At 47.4% G+C, this 16,978-nt stretch overlaps 1 protein-coding gene and 1 non-coding gene across 3 annotated transcripts; both read right to left on the reverse strand.

The window, feature by feature from the left end:
- Positions 1–148: 148 nt before the first annotated feature.
- Fdps (farnesyl diphosphate synthetase) lies at positions 149–8,528 on the reverse strand. 2 transcript variants are annotated; one of them, NM_001253751.1, is made up of 11 exons: positions 8,423–8,528; positions 7,482–7,697; positions 7,230–7,392; positions 5,861–6,001; positions 2,160–2,240; positions 1,915–2,037; positions 1,575–1,663; positions 1,421–1,493; positions 1,013–1,090; positions 792–926; positions 149–404 (listed from the first exon to the last, which is right to left on the reverse strand). In NM_001253751.1, exons 2-11 carry the CDS (start codon positions 7,658–7,660, stop codon positions 204–206), a joined length of 1,263 nt encoding a protein of 420 aa, NP_001240680.1. In that variant the 5' UTR covers positions 7,661–7,697; positions 8,423–8,528; the 3' UTR covers positions 149–203. The 2 variants fall into 2 exon arrangements, with proteins under 2 accessions (NP_001240680.1, NP_608219.1); NM_134469.4 differs by lacking the exon at positions 7,482–7,697.
- On the reverse strand, positions 4,471–4,574 carry Gm22935. The gene has a single exon (XR_003954737.1). It is a non-coding gene; the product is annotated as a U6 spliceosomal RNA (small nuclear RNA).
- Positions 8,529–16,978: the final 8,450 nt, after the last annotated feature.

Below are 16,978 nucleotides of genomic sequence, written 5' to 3' on the forward strand. Positions count from 1 at the left end.
ACGTTGTGCCTATGTCACCCATCTACAAAGCAGACGCTTTGGGTCTCAAGGAATGCTTTTGCCAACCTGGATTCCAAGCTGCCCTCTCCCACCCCTGCATTCTGGATAAAGCTGAACTCCTGACTGCCACAAGAATAAAACCACAGGATGTTGAACAATAATTTATTGAGACCCCCTCCCTCCCAGCCTCTCCAATTCCGGGGTCACTTTCTCCGTTTGTAGATCTTGTTTGCAAGTTCCATGAAGATGGATGGGGGCAGGGGCGCAGAGCACTGCTCTATGAGACTCTTGAGGCGGTTGTAACTGTCTTCCTCATACTTGAAGAAAGCAGACTGCAGATCCAGCGCCTCATACAGTGCTTTCACCCGAGCCACTTTTTCTGGGTCCTTCTGCCCATAATTCTCCTGGAAGCACGAAAACAGCTTTACTTGGCTGGGTCCAAAGGCCCTCACAACTCATTCATTCACTCCAGACACTGGCAAAACTCTCCTCTCTGGGGATCCAAGATACCAAGCATTGCCTCCCGAGCCCAAAGTTCAGGTATTGGCTCTGGATTCTACTTCCTCTAGGGTTTCCCAGCCTTGACACGGCTGAGTTATTGGGCAGCATGCGTTGTCTGGCACTATCCAAAACCTTCCCGGTTCTGCCTGCTAGCCACCTTCAGCACAAACATCAAACTGCACTTAGTTGCCCAATGTCTCCTGGACAGCAAAATCACCCTGCTTTCCTAACCACCCCTCCTCCATCCCCTTAGCAAAGGGACATGCCACTCCCAGGCCCCACTCGAGCACCTCTAAGATCTGGCGCTGTTGAGGAGAGGCTCGTAGCAGACACTGAACCACCAGCCAGCTGCATTTGTTGTCCTGGATGTCAGTGCCGACCTTTCCCGTCACACTGGGGTCTCCAAAGAGATCAAGGTAGTCGTCCTAGGCAGCAGGCATAAAGGAGAGATGAGGAGGTCCCCAGGCCGGGAAAGAGAAAATATGCACTCTGGGCTGCAGGACCTGCCTACCTGGACCTGGAAGAACTCGCCCATCTCCATCAGGATCTTCAGGGCATTGGCGTGTTCCTTCTCCCCATCAATGCCTGCCTGTAGGAGACAGGGTAGGCAGCATGACCACACATCTTCCCCTGGGAGCTGCAGCCATTACGGTTCCACTTTCAACTTCAACTTCTTACAAAATGAAACGAAGACCTGACCCATAAACCACCTCCACACCTAGTCTCCTGCCTCAGCCTCAATTTCGCTCTGCCGCCCCCCCTCCGCCCCCCGCCAGATGTACCATCCACAGGCCTCAACTCTGCCCACTTTCCAGTATCAGAGGGACAGAGGGCTTGCCCGAGGTCACACCGTCACACAGTAAATGCCCTCCTGTCCCAGCGTCCCCGAAAGAAAACAGTGGAAGTGCCACCAACTCACCATGTACATGGCGGCCGCAATAGGCAGGTAGAAAGAGTAGAAAGCCGTCTTGTACTTGACAATCGATTTGTACCTGAGTCAGGGGAGAAGATGCATTCATGGGGACACAGCCCATCTTTAGTCTCTGTCTACACATGATTGCTAGTGGCCTCACCTCTTTTCAGTGTATCTACCAAGATCCACATGGCCCTGGGGTGCTGTCATGAGGTCTAGAGTCTGCCCGATCTCTGTCTGATAGGAACTCTAGGGAAGAAAATAACACACGGGCTCTGAGCCAGGCTTTCTCCGGGACCAGGAAATGCTTGCATCCCAAGCAGCTGACAACTAGGCAGGCAGGCAGGAGGGAAGAGAGCAGCTCCGTGCATGCTCACAATCACATGACAGCCTTCTTCACTTGCCATTGCACACTTCCCAGTCTAGCACAGCAGAGCACGTGCCACAGAGGCTAGAGCTACAGGAGACAGGTGTGGGTCCCCAGCCCCACTGCAATGCACCTGCAGAAAGAGCTCCAGCAGGTTCAGGTAGTAGGGCTGCTCCCTGCAGTAGAACTTCAGCAAACGATAGATGGAGGCTTCCAGAAGCAGAGCGTCGTTGATGGCATCCAAGCCTATGCCTGGCTGTTAGGAACAGTGTGAAACAAGTTACTGCTGGCCAGATTCAAACCATCACAGCAGACACCCCAACCACCTCTCCTATGGCCTGTCTACCACACCCATTGCTACTTTCCTGCGTGCCTTACCTTCTGATACCAGCAGATCTGTCCCCGGCGAGTGAGGGAAGAGTCCATGATGTCATCTGACACAAGGAAGAAAGCCTGGAGCTAGGAGAGGAACAGGGTAAGACTGAAGGGCTCTAGGAGGAGCTCTCTCTCAGAGACAGCTGCTGCTCTGAACACTGCTGTACACTGGGTAGAAGGGTTGGCTGTGGAGACCTCCTCTCGATACCACGTAGGCATCCTTTTTTTTTCAGGCTAATGAACTAAAACACACCTCTGGCACCTCTAACAGGCTCTAGAGTCCCCGGTAGCAGGAGAGTGTAAAACAACTTCATGTGGCTCCCTCTTCTCCAAAGCATCAGTGAATTTCTACCCCAGTAAGTGACTGTGTTGGTGAGTTTAAGGTCAACTTGACACAAGCTACAGCTATTTGGAAAGAGGGACTCTCAACTTAAAAAATGCGCACACCAGATTGGCATGGGCAAGACTGTGAGGCATTTTCCCAGTGAGTGCTGCCCACCTCTGGGCGGGCAGTGCTGGGGTGTATGAGGGAGCAGACTCAGCAAGCTATGGGAACAAACCAGTCACCATCATCCGGCATGCATGGCATCTGCACTAACTGCCACCCTGACTCCCCGCAGTGATGGGCTGACGGTCACACTTCCAGGAGCACCCCCCTGGCTAAATGGCTTTTCCCTTTGGAGAGAGCCTAGCTCCTTACATGGCCAAGGACCTGCACTTCTGCCCTTACCTCTACGACCCAGGTGCTGAGATCACAGCTGTCTGCTGCAGTGCCTGCTTCTGTACACAGCTGGGCAATGACCCCAAGACTCCATGCTACCAACTGAGCCACTTTGCCTGCCGGCAAATGCTCTTCATCTCAGCAAAGGACTCACTTGATATCCCCAGAGCCTAGCCCTGACCTCAGAGTGGTGCCTCCCAAGAGCTCGCCGTTAAGGAGATGGAAGACAACACCCATGACACTTCTGGGTTGTTTCCTTGAGACAACCTCACTATAAAGGCCAGGCTGGCCTCAACCTCAGGGTCCTCAGCCCACCTCCTGAACACTGAACCACCTCCCGCTCCAGTCAGGCTACACATTTGTCACACAGCAAGTGCTTTAACTGAACGACCTGGCTTTACTGTGTTAAAGGTGCTGAGGATGGGACTCGGGGCTTCACATACAGTAGGGAAGGCTTTTGACCTCCACAACAAAATTAAGCACTTTTTTCTCTTTTAACAAACTTCTATTATTATTGTGTGCAAGGGCTTCTATTATTGTATGTACACACCACAGCACACAAGTGGAAGTCAGAGGACAACTTCTAGGAGTTGTTTTGCCGTTTCCGTCTTTCCCTGGGTTCTGGGATAGAACTCACTTTACCCACTAGAACAGTACCAGCCCTCCACTGATCAGGGGTGAGGGAGGTGTGCCTCGGTGTGGATGCTCGCATGCCACAGCATGCAGTGAGTTCAGAGGGTGACTTTTGGGAGTCAGTATGCATCTTCGTACATGGGCGCTAGGGATCAAACTCAGGGCTCCAGAACTTTTATTGACTCACCCTGTCATCCCTATGATTCTCAACAGAAGTCTATCATTACATCATCCAAACACCACAAACTGTAAGTCAGTATGTGTGATGGCACACACCTATAATCCCAGCACTCGGAAGGCTGAAGCAAGGTGATCTTGAGTATGTATGAGCTGTACACAGTGAAAATCTGTCTCGAAAACAAAACAGCCAGGCACTGATGGAGCTCACCTCTAATCCCAGCACTTGGAAGGCAGAGGCAGGTGGTTCTGAGTTCGAGGCCAGCCTGGTCAACAAAGTAAGTTCCAGGACAGCCAGGGCTATACAGAGAAACCCTATCTTGAAAAACCAAAAACCAAAACCAAAGGGCAGCGATGTAGTTAAGGGATAAGAGAGTGTTTATAATAGACAAGACCCTGAGCTTCATGAAAACTTTGGAAACCCCTCACCTACCCAGAAAAAAAAAAAGTCACAGTCATTCAAGAGCCAGGTCTGAAACAAGTTAGAGCCATGGGGTGGGGGCACATCCACTATCTTAGGGAAGCAGCTTTCACTTGGCTCCGGAAAATCATTTCTGTAAGTGAACATGTCAAAGATGTTTGTATGTGTGTGTTGTGTGCACATGTGTTACAGATGCATTCATGTGGAGGTCAGAGGTCAACATTGGATGCCTTCCTCATTTGGGGTGGGGGTGGGGTTCTCTGAGATGTCTTTCTCATTTTGTAAATTTTGTATATCATATTTTTGGTACCAATCTTTATGTATTTTCACACATTTGATAGAAATGAAAAGCTAGAAAGGAAAAAAAGAGAATGAACATTTCATCTCTTGTCATCCTTGCAAAGGGGCCATGCTAATCTTTTCTGCATTGTTCCAATTTCAGTTCACATGCTACCAAACCGAGCACTCTTCTATACGCACTGGTGTTGGTCTGCAAGTGTCTGCGAATCATGTGCATGCCTGGTGGCCGCCGAGGGCAGGGAGGGTATCAGATTCCCTCGGTCTGAAGTTACACACGGTTGTGAGGCATCATATGGGTACTAGCCATTGAACCCCGGTGCCTTTTAACTACTGACCCATCTCTCCAGCCTTTCTACCTTATCCTTTTGAGACAGGGTCTATCACTGAAACTGCATCAGACTGGCCAACAATTGTGCTCCAGGGACCTGTATCTCTCCCCACCCCAGGAAGGGTATTACAGATGCACACAGCTGTTATATGGATATTGAGGAACTGAACACAACTGAACACAAGTGTTACTGTCTGCCTGGCACTGACAGAGCCGCTGCTCTGAGTCCTGTGTGCATGTGTCTGTGTCACACGTGTTCACACGGGTGTCTGGACTGAGCACATACATGAGTCAGGTGTCCTCCACACTCTCCACCTCCTTTTTTGGAGACAAACCTTCTTTCACTGAGCCTGAGCCTGGCACTGACTGACTGGCTAACCTAGCTTGCCAGCAAGCTCTGGGGACCTGCCTGTCTCCGTGCCCAGCACTAGGTGGCCGTATGTATTACACACGTGTCCCAGCTACCACACAGATGTGTGCTTATCAGTGTAAGCATGAGCCCAGGGAGCAGAAGCCTAAGGAAGATGCAGGTGTCTCGCCTGTCACAGCAATGCGTTCCCTTCAAACAGGCTCTCACTGAGCCAGGCAGCCCAGCCAGCCTCCTGCCTCTACCTACCATGCAGATTGTGTTCACTGCCACAGCTGGATTGTCACACGGCCCTGGCATCCCAATTTGGCTCTTCTGCTCCGATAGCTAATGCGCTTACCGGCCAAGCTGGTAAAACTACTTCTTTCCTTTTCTTTTTTTTTTTTTTTTTTTTTTAAGTTTAGGAAGTTTAAGGTTTCTGTTATTTGAAACAAAAGTTTCTTGAGTAGCTCTGGCTGTCCTAGAACCTACTCTGTAAATCAGGCTAGCCTAGAACTCAAAAAGATCCACTTCCCTCTGCTCCCAGTGATGAGACCAAAGGCGTGGGCCGCCACCACCACCATCTGGTGAGATTTAAGGTTAATATTTCTGAAAATTCTCTGTGCCCACCTGTCAGTCCCTGAAGTGATTCACACTGCCTAAATGTGACTACAGCACACAAGAGACACAGAAACACCAACACAAGCAAGAAATAAGCTTAGTCTCCTCATCAAGGAACCCAACTGCAGGACCCTCTGCTCCTCTGGCCCGCTCTTACCAGTTCTACACACCAGCCCACTGTCAGGGCCCGCTGAAGACTCTCAGCATCCTGTTTCTTCGGCTCCACCAGCTCCTGGAAGGCTTGTACCACGGTCAAACCCCGGTTGTACTTGCCTCCTAAGGCATTGTACTCTAGGACCTGAGGCAGGATGAGAAGACATCAGGGTCCACACAGCAGGGACCTGAAGAGATTTTTTTCCCTTCTCCCTCTTTGAACCCCAACTCCCCCTTGGAGAGCCCCTGGATCACTCCCCTCTTCATTCCCTCTCCAACATCCTATGGGCTGTGGCACCCAAGTACCTGCTATATAACATACACCCAAGACTTCCCCCAAGTGGAGGACTGGGACACCTGCCAACAAGCCTGTGTTGAAGACAAGGGCCCTGGTGTGGAGGGATGACTGACACCTATCATCTCAGTACTCAGAAGATGGAAGCAGGCAGGCAGACTGCATGAGTCTGAGGCTAGCCTCAGATACATAATAGGTTCTAGCCAACCCTGGCTACGGAAAACAAACAAAAGAAAAAACGAGGCTTCTCCAAAGTTAGGCAAAAGAAGGCTTTGAAGGGACAGCAAGGTTCAGGGCTATTTCTGACCCCTCCAATGTCCTCCTCCTGGGGCCTTCTCAACTGTGCTTCCTGCTAACTAACTAAGGAGCTAGCTCTTTAATACCGACACAGCATAGACAAAGAAAACTCTCCTCTTAGTTTTTTTTCCTCAGAGATGAGACAACATTTATAAAGTAAGAACTCCCCAGGCTACAGAGATGGCTCAGCAATGAAAAGCACTGCCCCTCGGGAGGACCTGGGTTTGAGTCCCAGCATTCACATGGCAGCTCACAACCATCCTCACACATACATACACGCAGGCAAATCGTCAAATGTCCAAAAAGTGAAAATAAAAATGTCTGTCTTTAAAAGACTTCCCAATCCAGGCACGGTGGTACTGTCACTGACATAGCACACAGAAGGCTGAGGTGGGGTTTGTGTGTCTGAGGCCATGTGGGCTTAAAAAACATGAAACTCTGTCTTAAGAAAATAAACACTGGAAGGAAATAGGTAACTCCAGTAGAACAGTCTTTCTAACAATACAATAACTTCCCTCAGGCCTCAGTGCCAACAGCCTCATGGTATCTACTAAGATCCTATCATAGTTTCAGGGCATGAAATCAAACTTTACTAGGTCCAAGGCTACTCTCAAGCAAGGCTCTCTGGATGGTCAAAAGTCATGGAGCCAAACATCCCCGAGGAGGGCTGAAGTGCAGCAGAGACCCATCTACTCCAGAGACCCAGGTAGTCACTTCGCTCTTATCGAAACCCCTCATGAATCCACACCTCTACCAGCTTCTTCAGTCCTGAATGCCTCACCTCCTTGAGCCGGGCAATAGCATCCCCTATCTCTGGGTGTCCCAGCTCCTTCTCAGTCAGCACCTTGACGATCTGGGAGAAGTGCTGGATGAAATTCTGCTTTTCTTGGTTATAAGCATCCAATTTCTGGTTCCCATTCATTCTGACAGAGGAGCTAAATGCTCTGAGGGAAAAAAAAACACACACACAAACAAATGAGAGGGTGGCTCGGGTGCTTCCCTCCCCGAAGCCCCACACCCCAACCACACTCACCGAGGCTCCTCTGTCCACACTTGGCACCACCAGCGGGCACTGTGCCAGGCCCCCAGGACTGGACACCCATATGCCAGGGAGGGTCGTTGTAGGAAACCAAGCCACCTCTCCCGGGGTGCCCAGCAGGGGGCTGGCAGCAGGAAGACCCCCAGAGATCTCAGCCAGCAGGACAGGGGCATCCTGGGTGTGCATGGGGGTGGGGGCACCAAGCACTCCCTGCAGGAGCAAGCACCGAAGGCAGATGCTTGGTAGCAGTTACCTAAGGTATCCCCCAAGCCAAGCTTGTTACCTCCTGCATTAGAACGCCCCACCCCGCTTCTAAACTCAAGAATTACATAAAAAACACACAGGAAATGAAAAGTTTGTCGGAGTGACTGAGATCCAATAGATCTTCACTTAAACCGAAAATGGCTAAAACTGAACACTTTCTACTTCCAAGGTTGCGTTCACTACAATTCGGAACATTGTATTACGGGAATTACGGGATGCAAGGTCCTTAAGTCACAATGTTAATGGAGACACCGAACTGAGGTTCAGTGAATGTAAGAGAGCTGAGCTGACGAAGAGCCAAAGCTGGAACCCAGGAGTCCGGATGTAGGGGAAAGAGAGGGAAGCTCTTAGATAGTCCCAATGAGGGGACTGGAGCCGAAGGTGCTGTGCGCTTGTCATCTGTCCCGGCACTGGTGCTAACCGCAGCCGGCCTCCGAGCAACAGGTGGGCGTGGGAGGACTCACAAGAGTAAACTAAAGGCCTGGCGTACGGAAGACTTGAGGAAGACGCCAGCGTTTAGAAATTCACGAAGGCACAAGCAAACCGTTCATTCTGGCCCACCGACCCCAAGCCCCGTAACTCCAACACGGACTGGTCCTTTAGTGCCTCGGAGCTTCACCCGATCCGAGACACGGGTAAACCTCAGCTCCAGCCCCAACAATAGCTCTCACCTGTTCTTCAACGCGGATTCTCCCGGGGTCCAAGATGTTTGCGGCTTACACCTAAAAGCTGAGCGTGCATCCGCTCAGCACTCTGGGAGTTGTAGTTCCCAGTCTCCAGGCTCAGGAGGCAGAACATAAATATAAAACTACGACTCCCGGCATGCCACGGACTAGGCGGCAAGAAACTCAGACTTGTGTCTCAGGGTGGGTGTGGCCTAGTTCGCTGATTGGCTAAATTACCTCGTGTGAGCATGGGCCTTGTGACGGCTGGCCAATGAAAGGGTGGCGCGCGGACCATCAGCCCACTAGGCGGTCGGCGGTGTCGGTACACCCATACCGAAAGCCTGGGAAATTGGCTATCTAATTCCTAGCTATAGTTCTTCCAGTGCTTCTGGTTGACAGTGTTTCTAAGATCCCGGAATAACCAGCCTTGCAGCTTCCTATTTCCAACTCTAGCAAATCACTTCTTACATCTTTGATTCTAGTTAGGTGAAGTCGCTCATTTTTCCAGCCCTTAGAAGGGGTGAGGCAATAAGATCAAGAGTTAAAGCCATGGGGTGGGGCTGGAGGGAAAAAAAAAAAAAAGAGTTAAAACCAATATGGGTCGTGTAATGAGTTTTAGGCTACTTGGAAGACTATATGACTATATGAGAGAAAACAACACCTTTCCCCCAGGTACTTTGGCGCCCTTGAAGCAAAAAGGTAAAAACTCAAAGCAGATGTTAGAACTTTCGGCCTCACAGTTTGCCAGCCCACCACGTTGACTCCTTTTTACTCCACCCCAAACCCCATCGCGATCAGAAAAGAGACCTGAAACTACAAACCACCTCAGACATTAATGGACTTGTCCTTGAAGTATTAGAAATAAGTTTCATTGTCCCAAAGAAAGAGACCACTACCACTCCGGACTAAAAGGTTGAAGGGTCTAGACAAGATAAACTTTACACATTGGTTTATTCTGCAAGGTTTCTCCATGTAGCCCTGGCTGTCCTGGAACTCTCACTGTAGACCTGGCTAAACTTCAACTCACAGAGTGAGAAAATAGTAGATTGAACATGGCTCGCAGAGGGGACTAGACCATGCATAAGAGAAGGTAGGGAGCTTAAGGGAGGGCCAAAACAGCATAGCCGAGGTTATAAGAATGTGAAGTGAGGGAAGAGAAGCTCCTGAGATAGAGACGTTTAGGATAATGGGGGAGCTGAGAAGAGCCAGGAACATGTGATATACTGTGAGAGCCTGGATATACTGGGGGAGCCTGGAGGCCGGCATAATTTTTGTCCCTTCTGCTGCCCATGTAAGGGTAACCCCTTTGGTAAAGGGGAACCGGTTTCACAAGTTCCTAACGAATGCTAGTTTTGGTCAGAATTTGAGGAAATGGAGTTTTCTTTAGAGCTCCTTTGGACAGTAACAACATAAGAAACAGACAAGCCAGGGTAACAAAAATAGTCATGAAACAAACTCATGGTAATACCCAATTAACTGCCAGGATGCCAAGTCTGTGCAAGAAGAGAAGAGCTGTCAACCACTGGCTTTGCAAATGGAAAAGAATAAATTAAGATGGTTATCTCATACTGAGGGAAAAGGCAGTAGACTCCCTGATAGGCAGGCCGACGTGGGAAGGGCTGTGACTACTGAGTAATAGCGATGGTGGACTTCCAAGGTGACTGGCTCCTTCCTCACACTCCTGAGCAGAGGCAAACGTCTCTCAGGTTAGAACAAAGGCTTTGTGAACATTTTCTTCTGAAAGCATAGCCACTGTTGATTCAAGGCAGTTCATGACATATTTACACAACAGTTGTGAGCCAATTGGTCCTCCTGTCTGTTTTCTTTTTTTTTTTTTTTTTTTGGTTTTTCGAGACAGGGTTTCTCTGTGTAGCCCTGGCTGTCCTGGAACTCACTCTGTAGACCAGGCTGGCCTCAAACTCAGAAATCCGCCTGCCTCTGCCTCCCGAGGGCTGGGACTCCTGTGTGTTTTCAAACTAGCCTACCCTAAAATAGGGAAGGAAGATCACTCAAAGACTTTTAGGAGAAATTGACCATCTGATTCCTGAATCCTCCCTCTGCTTTGTGGAGAGTCTGTCTCTCTCTCTCTCTCTCTCTCTCTCTGTGTGTGTGTGTGTGTGTGTGTGTGTGTGTGTGTGTGTGTGTGTGTTTCCTCACCTATAATAAAAAACCTTTCTGTGACTGTGGATTCTGTCTGTTCCTGTTTGCTTTGTCTGGGACTTCCCCAGCTCTTACCTGCTACACTCCATAGCTTTTCTGCCTTTTAATTCTTTAGCTGGCAAAGAAAATAAACCCAAGGAAGACTGTAACTTCTTTTTCTTTTTCTTTTTTTCTTTCTTTTTTTCTTTTTTTTTTTTTTTTTTTGCACATTATTTTATTTTTGTCTACAGGAACCTAAAACTCAAAGCACCAGCAGGATCTCTGGTCACTCCTGTAGCTCCTTCTGGAAAACACCCACTGATTCCTTGCTAGAAGTTATTAAAGGCTTAAAAAACCTAAAGGTGGGGCTACTCCCTAGACAGTTAACGTGATGAACATGCTAGACTTTTCATTTTAAGCTGAACCCCAGCTTCTATGGAGAGGTGATCAGAAGGGCTACTAAAACTAGAACAAGCCGGGCAGTGGTGGCACACGCCTTTAATCCCTTTAAGTACTTGGGAGGCAGAGGCTGGCAGATTTCTGAGTTCAAGGTCAGCCTGGTCTACAGAGTGAGTTCCAGGACAGCCAGGGCTACACAGAGAAATCCTGTCTTGAAAAACAAAACAACAACAACAACAAAAACAACAACAACAACAAAACTAGAACAAGGTTCTGAGCCCTGTGCACGTGTTTAAGCTCCACAGACTCCCCTCAGATCTGACTAGTAGATGCTCACTGCTAGTTGTCAGTAACCTGTAACCTGTATAATACAATGCTCAACCTGCTGCTCAGACTCAGTTTACTAACCTACCAGGTTGAAGGAAGGGGTTGCAGGAGCCCCAATTTTTATTACTTGGTCAAAAACACAGGTAACAACTCATTTTTGTGCATGACTGTAACATTTTGAGGGTTTGTCTGGGATGTCTTCTGAGAAGCATTGATATATATTAGGTGAGTGTAAACCAGGCTAAAGCCTGAAAGGATAGGATGATGAGCGTGAGCAACTAGCACCTGTCAAACATGCATGCGTGTGCACACACACACACACACACGATCTTAGATATATAAATATGTATTTAATTTCATAGATTAAAAGGTAAAATCATAAAAAAAATCTCATGAGGAAACATAAGGATAAGTTTTTATTGTTGTGGGACTAGAGAGCTGGCTCAGTGATTAAGCCTGCTTCCAGGCTGGAGAGGTGGCTCAGCGGTTAAGAGCACTGACTGCTTTTCGGAAGGTCCTGAGTTCAAATCCCAGCAACCTCATGGTGCCTCACAACCACCCGTAATGAGAGATCTGACACCCTTTTCTGGTAACAGTGTACTTATGTGTAATAATAAATAAATCCTTTAAAAAAAAAAAAGAAGTGCTTCCAGATATTCCAGAGCACCAGAACTTGGTTCCCAGTGCCCAGCATCAGGCTGATCAACATTGCCTGAAACTTTCAGCCCCTCCAGGACATGCAAACATGTGGCAGAGATATACTAATAAAAAAGTACATTTTTCTATAATATCATTTTTAAAAGATTGATTTTATTTATATGAGTACACTGTAGTTGTCTTTCAGACACACCAGAAAAGGGCATTGATCCCATCACAGATGGTTGTGAGCCACCATGTAGTTGCTGGGAATTGAACTCAGGACCTCTGGAAGAGCAGTTAGTGCTCTTAACCTCTGAGCCATGACTCCAGCCCTATAATATCATTTTTATTATATGGGTTGCCCTTTTCTTTTTTCTTTTTTCTTTTTCTTTTTCTTTTTTTCTTTTTTCTTTCTTTCTTTTTTTTTTTTTTTTTTTTTTTTTTTTGAGACAGGATTTCTCTGTGTAGCCCTGGCTGTCCTGGAACTCACTCTGTAGACCAGGCTGGCCTCGAACTCAGAAATCTGCCTGCCTCTGAGTGTTGGGATTAAAGGCGTGTGCCACCATGCCTAGCATGGGTTGCCCCTTTTCATTGTTGCAGCTAAGGAGCAACTCATGGGAGGAATGCTTGTTCTGACTCACAGTCTGAAGGAACACAGTCTATCGTGATAGGTAAGAAGCAAAGGGTTGTACAGAAGAGAGGAAGGAGGAAAAGGAGACCTGAAAGAACAGTTCTGGGAAGGTCAAGAGGTCAAGTTCCCTGAGACCAATCTGGATTGCCTGAGACCCTGTCTCAAACAAACAAAAACAAAAAAACAAACAAACAAACAAAAAAACTGGGCTAGTGAGTGGTTGGTGGTGTGAGTGGTCAGTGGCTTGATAGATAAGGGTACTTGCCGCCAAGCCTAGAGACTTGAGTTCAAATCCTGGAACTCACATTGGTGTAAGGAAAGAACTGAGTCCAGTAAAGCTGTCCTCTTATGTCTCCAAGAACACAGCGGCATGAATGCACCTACACACACACACCACCACCACCACCACCATCACCATCACCATCACCATCATCACCATTATCAAAAACAAAAGCAAATGGGAGTAGGGAGATGGGGGGTCGGGGCAGCTCAAGCAAAACAGGCACCAGGCCATAAGAGGCTCTGGTACTAGAAAACACTCTACGAAAGGTCACAATCCTCAGCCCAAATGCCAAAAGCAACCTTGAGTCTTGTTTTCCTATCTTCTAGCCCAGTCATCCCAGCCCCATACTGTCCAGGAACACTCGCCTCATGACATCAGTGCTGAATTAGCTGAGGTGATTTGTGGTTTGGTCGACCGAGTTTGTTTGTGAGGGAGGGTCTCTTTCTAACTCCAGAAAAGGCTCCTACCTCAGTCTCCTGAGAGGACAGTGAGCCACCAGGCCAGCTCAGGGCTGTATTTATAGCAAGTAGAGGTCTTAGTAGGGGCTCCCGGGAGGAGGGTGTATGCATGGGATCAGAGCACTGTGCAGGACAGCCCCGGATAAACACTTTGCAAAACAAGTCCTTTCTCATTCTCTCCAGAGCCCACACCTTTAATCCAAGAGCTTTGTTTATTATAAACAGAATCAAATAAAGTCAACCACAGGTCAGGAGGCAGAGCAAGCAACCAGTTGACAGGGAGTGAACATGGGAGAAACCCATAGAGAGTGAGAGGAAGTCAGGACAGATAGACACACACACAGAGGAAGTAAGTGACATTCAGTTTGAGGGTTTTTTAGCTGGTATGAAGGAGTTTCCTTTTGGCATGCCAGCTGTGGAGAGAGATCATCCACTGGGTGCTTTCTCTGCCTGAGTCTAGCAAGCTTTCCCCAGCATTTGGCTCCTGAGTCTTCATTGGTAAAATTCAATGAGATTTTGTTAAAACCTACACAAGTCTTCATTTCATTCTCAGAGTAAATGTAAGCCACACTCCAAATTCTTCTGCATTGCCTGTCAGGAGTCAGGCTCAATGTGTCCAACTTGTATCTGAGCTCCTGTGAGAATCTGTGGGGAAAACTCCATTCCCTCTCTATATCAACAAAAGCCAAACTGTCCCCCCTCTCCCCAGTTTGCACCAAGTGGCTGAGCATTTCCCACAACTCACAACTCAATTGCCCAAGTTGCTGAAGATGCCAATTAGGTGTACTACACTTCTTTCTTTTTCTTTTCTTTTCTTTTCTTTCCTTTTCTTTGTTTTTGTTTTGTTTTGTTTTGAGAGAGAGAGAGAGAGCATGTGAGTGGGGGTGCCTTCAGAGCGAGTTAGATCCTCATCTAGATATCTAGATGGTTCTAAACCCCTGATGTGAGTGCTAGGGATTTAACTTATCTTTAACTTGTTTAACTTGTCTTCAAGAAGTTGAGCCTTGTTTGATAACCTAGCTGGGAGACTGTCCAAGAGAGAGGCCTAAGCTTTTTAAACTCTGTAGAAGACTCTGAGTCATTCTTTGTGCCCCTGGCAGATCAGAGAAAGCTCCACTATATCCGGGGTTTGCAGAGACCTTCCAGGCTAAGGATACAGCACAGCGAGACCTTTTCCTCCTTGCTTCCAGAATGGACACAAAGTGGAGGCTGTTACCTGTGTGTCTAACATATAAACTGCAAGCTAGGGGTCTTGTGACTCCCTTGTTTGAATAAACAGCCTTCTAGAGTCTCACAGAGTTCAAGGAAACACTTATAGCTTACTATGCTGTTATATACTAACAAGGTGAGTCTGCGGGATGTTTGGCGCCCTTGGCACTGAGAGGTTACAACTGCACACTACCTTCCGTTAAATACATCCCACCATTGGGTTTCTCCTGCAAGGTTTTTTATGTCTTGCTACATTCACTTTTAGAAATTTTTGTTTATTTTGAAGTGATGAAGGTAACACCACCTTGTCCTGAATTCTTTTTGTATTTACATAAACAGTTCTTGGCTCTCTATCCCTCACTACAAGAGTCACATCTGCCTTGGCAGCACATTTGAGATTTCCATGACCTTGACCATGACCTGGGTGTGCTAGCCAAAACAATTAATGTTTATGCAATTTTAGCATAAACTAAAATAACCGAAGTAAGGTGCAAATAAAAAATAATTGTCACATTACACCTAAAATAATTAATGTTGTGCCAGAAACAAATAAATGCTTCCAAGTTACTTTCACCTTTCACCTTACTTGGAGATAAATTACAGTCTTTGTAGTTTGAATCTTTAAAAGGTCTGTGCCTCTGTACCAAGCATCTTTGAGTCATGAGTCCCCTCATGGTTGCTGGACAATAAAGGACTCATATAATTTTAAAAATTATTTAATTTTTAATTTTTATTTTTATGTGCATTGGTATCCCTCCATGTATGTCTGTGTGAAGATATCTGATTCTCTGGATTATAGACAATGGTGAGCTACAACATAGGTGCTGGGAATTGTGCCTGGGTTCTCTGGAAGAGCAAGCAGTGCTCTTAACCCTTAAGTCATTTCCCCAGCCCCTAGAACTCATATCCTTTCCCCTCCCTCCTTTGGTTTTTCAAGACAGGGCTTCACTGTGTAGCCCTGTCTGTCCTGTAACTCACAAGGCTGGCCTTGAACTCAGAAATCCACCTGCCTCTGCCTCCCAAGTGCTGAGATTAAAGGCGTGTGCCACCACTGCCTGGCTGACTCACATACTTTTAACTACCTTAATCAGTATAGCTGTGTGTATCTCTCTCAAGAGAATAAATACAATTTATTGGGTGTGTGTATATCTGTGTGGACAGGTGGAAGTTGGAGAACAACATAACATTCTCTCACTATGTGGGGCCCAGGAGTCAAATTCAGGTTGCCAGTCTTGGTGGTAAGTACCTCCAGCAGCTGAGCCATCTTACCAGTACATTCCTCGTATTATTATTACTTCTTAAAAAATAGTTAGGAGTCGTGTATCTAAGGCAGCCTTGATTTCATTCTGTAGCTAAGGCTGACCTTGAATGTCTCATCTTCCTGTACCAAGCAGTGGGATTCCAGATGTTCATCCCTCTGTTTTATGTGGTGCTGGGACTGAATCAGTACCTCTTGCTAAAGGAGCCCTCTTCCAGCTGTGCTCCCTTGCTGCATTCTTAACATAAAACCACTGGTCAGTGTGTGTGTGTTTGTTTGTTTGTTTATGTTTAATAATCCCCCAAACAAACTATACATAGATGGCTCTCCTAGACAAACATGTGCTGATCCCAAAGATGGGAGGAGAAAGACCACTAACCCAAATCACCATGGCCAAATGAACTAAGGCAAGCAGTTGGTTAAAGTAAGCTACTTTGGGGCTGGAGAGATGGCTCAGTGGTTAAGAGCATCAACTGCTCTTCCAGAGGTCTTGAGTTCAGTTCCCAGCAACCACATGGTGGCTCACAACCATCTGTAATGGGTTCCAATGCCCTCTTGTGGTGTGTCTGAAGACAGTGTACTCATATACATACAATAAATAAATAAGTCCCAAAAGAGGAAACTTTCCGTACACGAGATGCCTCCCACTGAGGGAGTTTGAGAGGCCGGCACTGGGTGTGAGGAAGGCAAGGATTTCATAGCTCAGGGATAAGGGTTTCCAAATGTGCGATTTGATGAGCAAACTAGGGAGGGTCACAGGAGCAGAACACGTGCAGAGCAAGTTGGTCCGAATGACCTCCTGAATCAGAGACATGGTGGCAAGGTGAGCATACTGGGTAGTCACAGGTGGTCACACAACCTTTTGAAACAAAGGTAGTGTTGCAAGATACCATGAAACAAGCATGTGACTGCTATTCCTGGAACCGGCAGTACAAACTATTGTGGTTAAGGTTACAGAGGAGGCACAGCCCAATCCTTGGGAAACAAGAGGTTTAATGGTAAGCTGCAGTGAACTTGGTTTCTTTTATAAGATGGACACAGGCTGGTTCTTCACATGGCCATAGCTTTCCAGGCTCTCATGCTTTCTGAGGTCAGGGGTTAATCATGTATGTTATGCTCACTCTCTCTCTCTCTCTCTCTCTCTCTCTCTCTCTCTCTCTCCACACACACACACACCTCCAAATAGCTGTAGCCATTTTGTTCCATGCCTGCCAGCTAT

Source organism: Mus musculus, chromosome 3 (genome assembly GCF_000001635.26).
Source record: "Mus musculus strain C57BL/6J chromosome 3, GRCm38.p6 C57BL/6J".
NCBI lineage: Eukaryota > Metazoa > Chordata > Mammalia > Rodentia > Muridae > Mus > Mus musculus.

Coding starts and splice junctions, on each gene's coding strand:
- Fdps (NM_001253751.1), bottom strand. CDS start 7,660: ATGCCCCTGTCCTGCTGGCTGAGATCTCTGGGGGTCTTCCTGCTGCCA. Junction 1,494..1,574: donor GGTAGATACACTGAAAAGAG/GTGAGGCCACTA, acceptor CCCCTGACTCAG/GTACAAATCGATTGTCAAGT. Junction 405..791: donor AACAGCGCCAGATCTTAGAG/GTGCTCGAGTGG, acceptor TCGTGCTTCCAG/GAGAATTATGGGCAGAAGGA.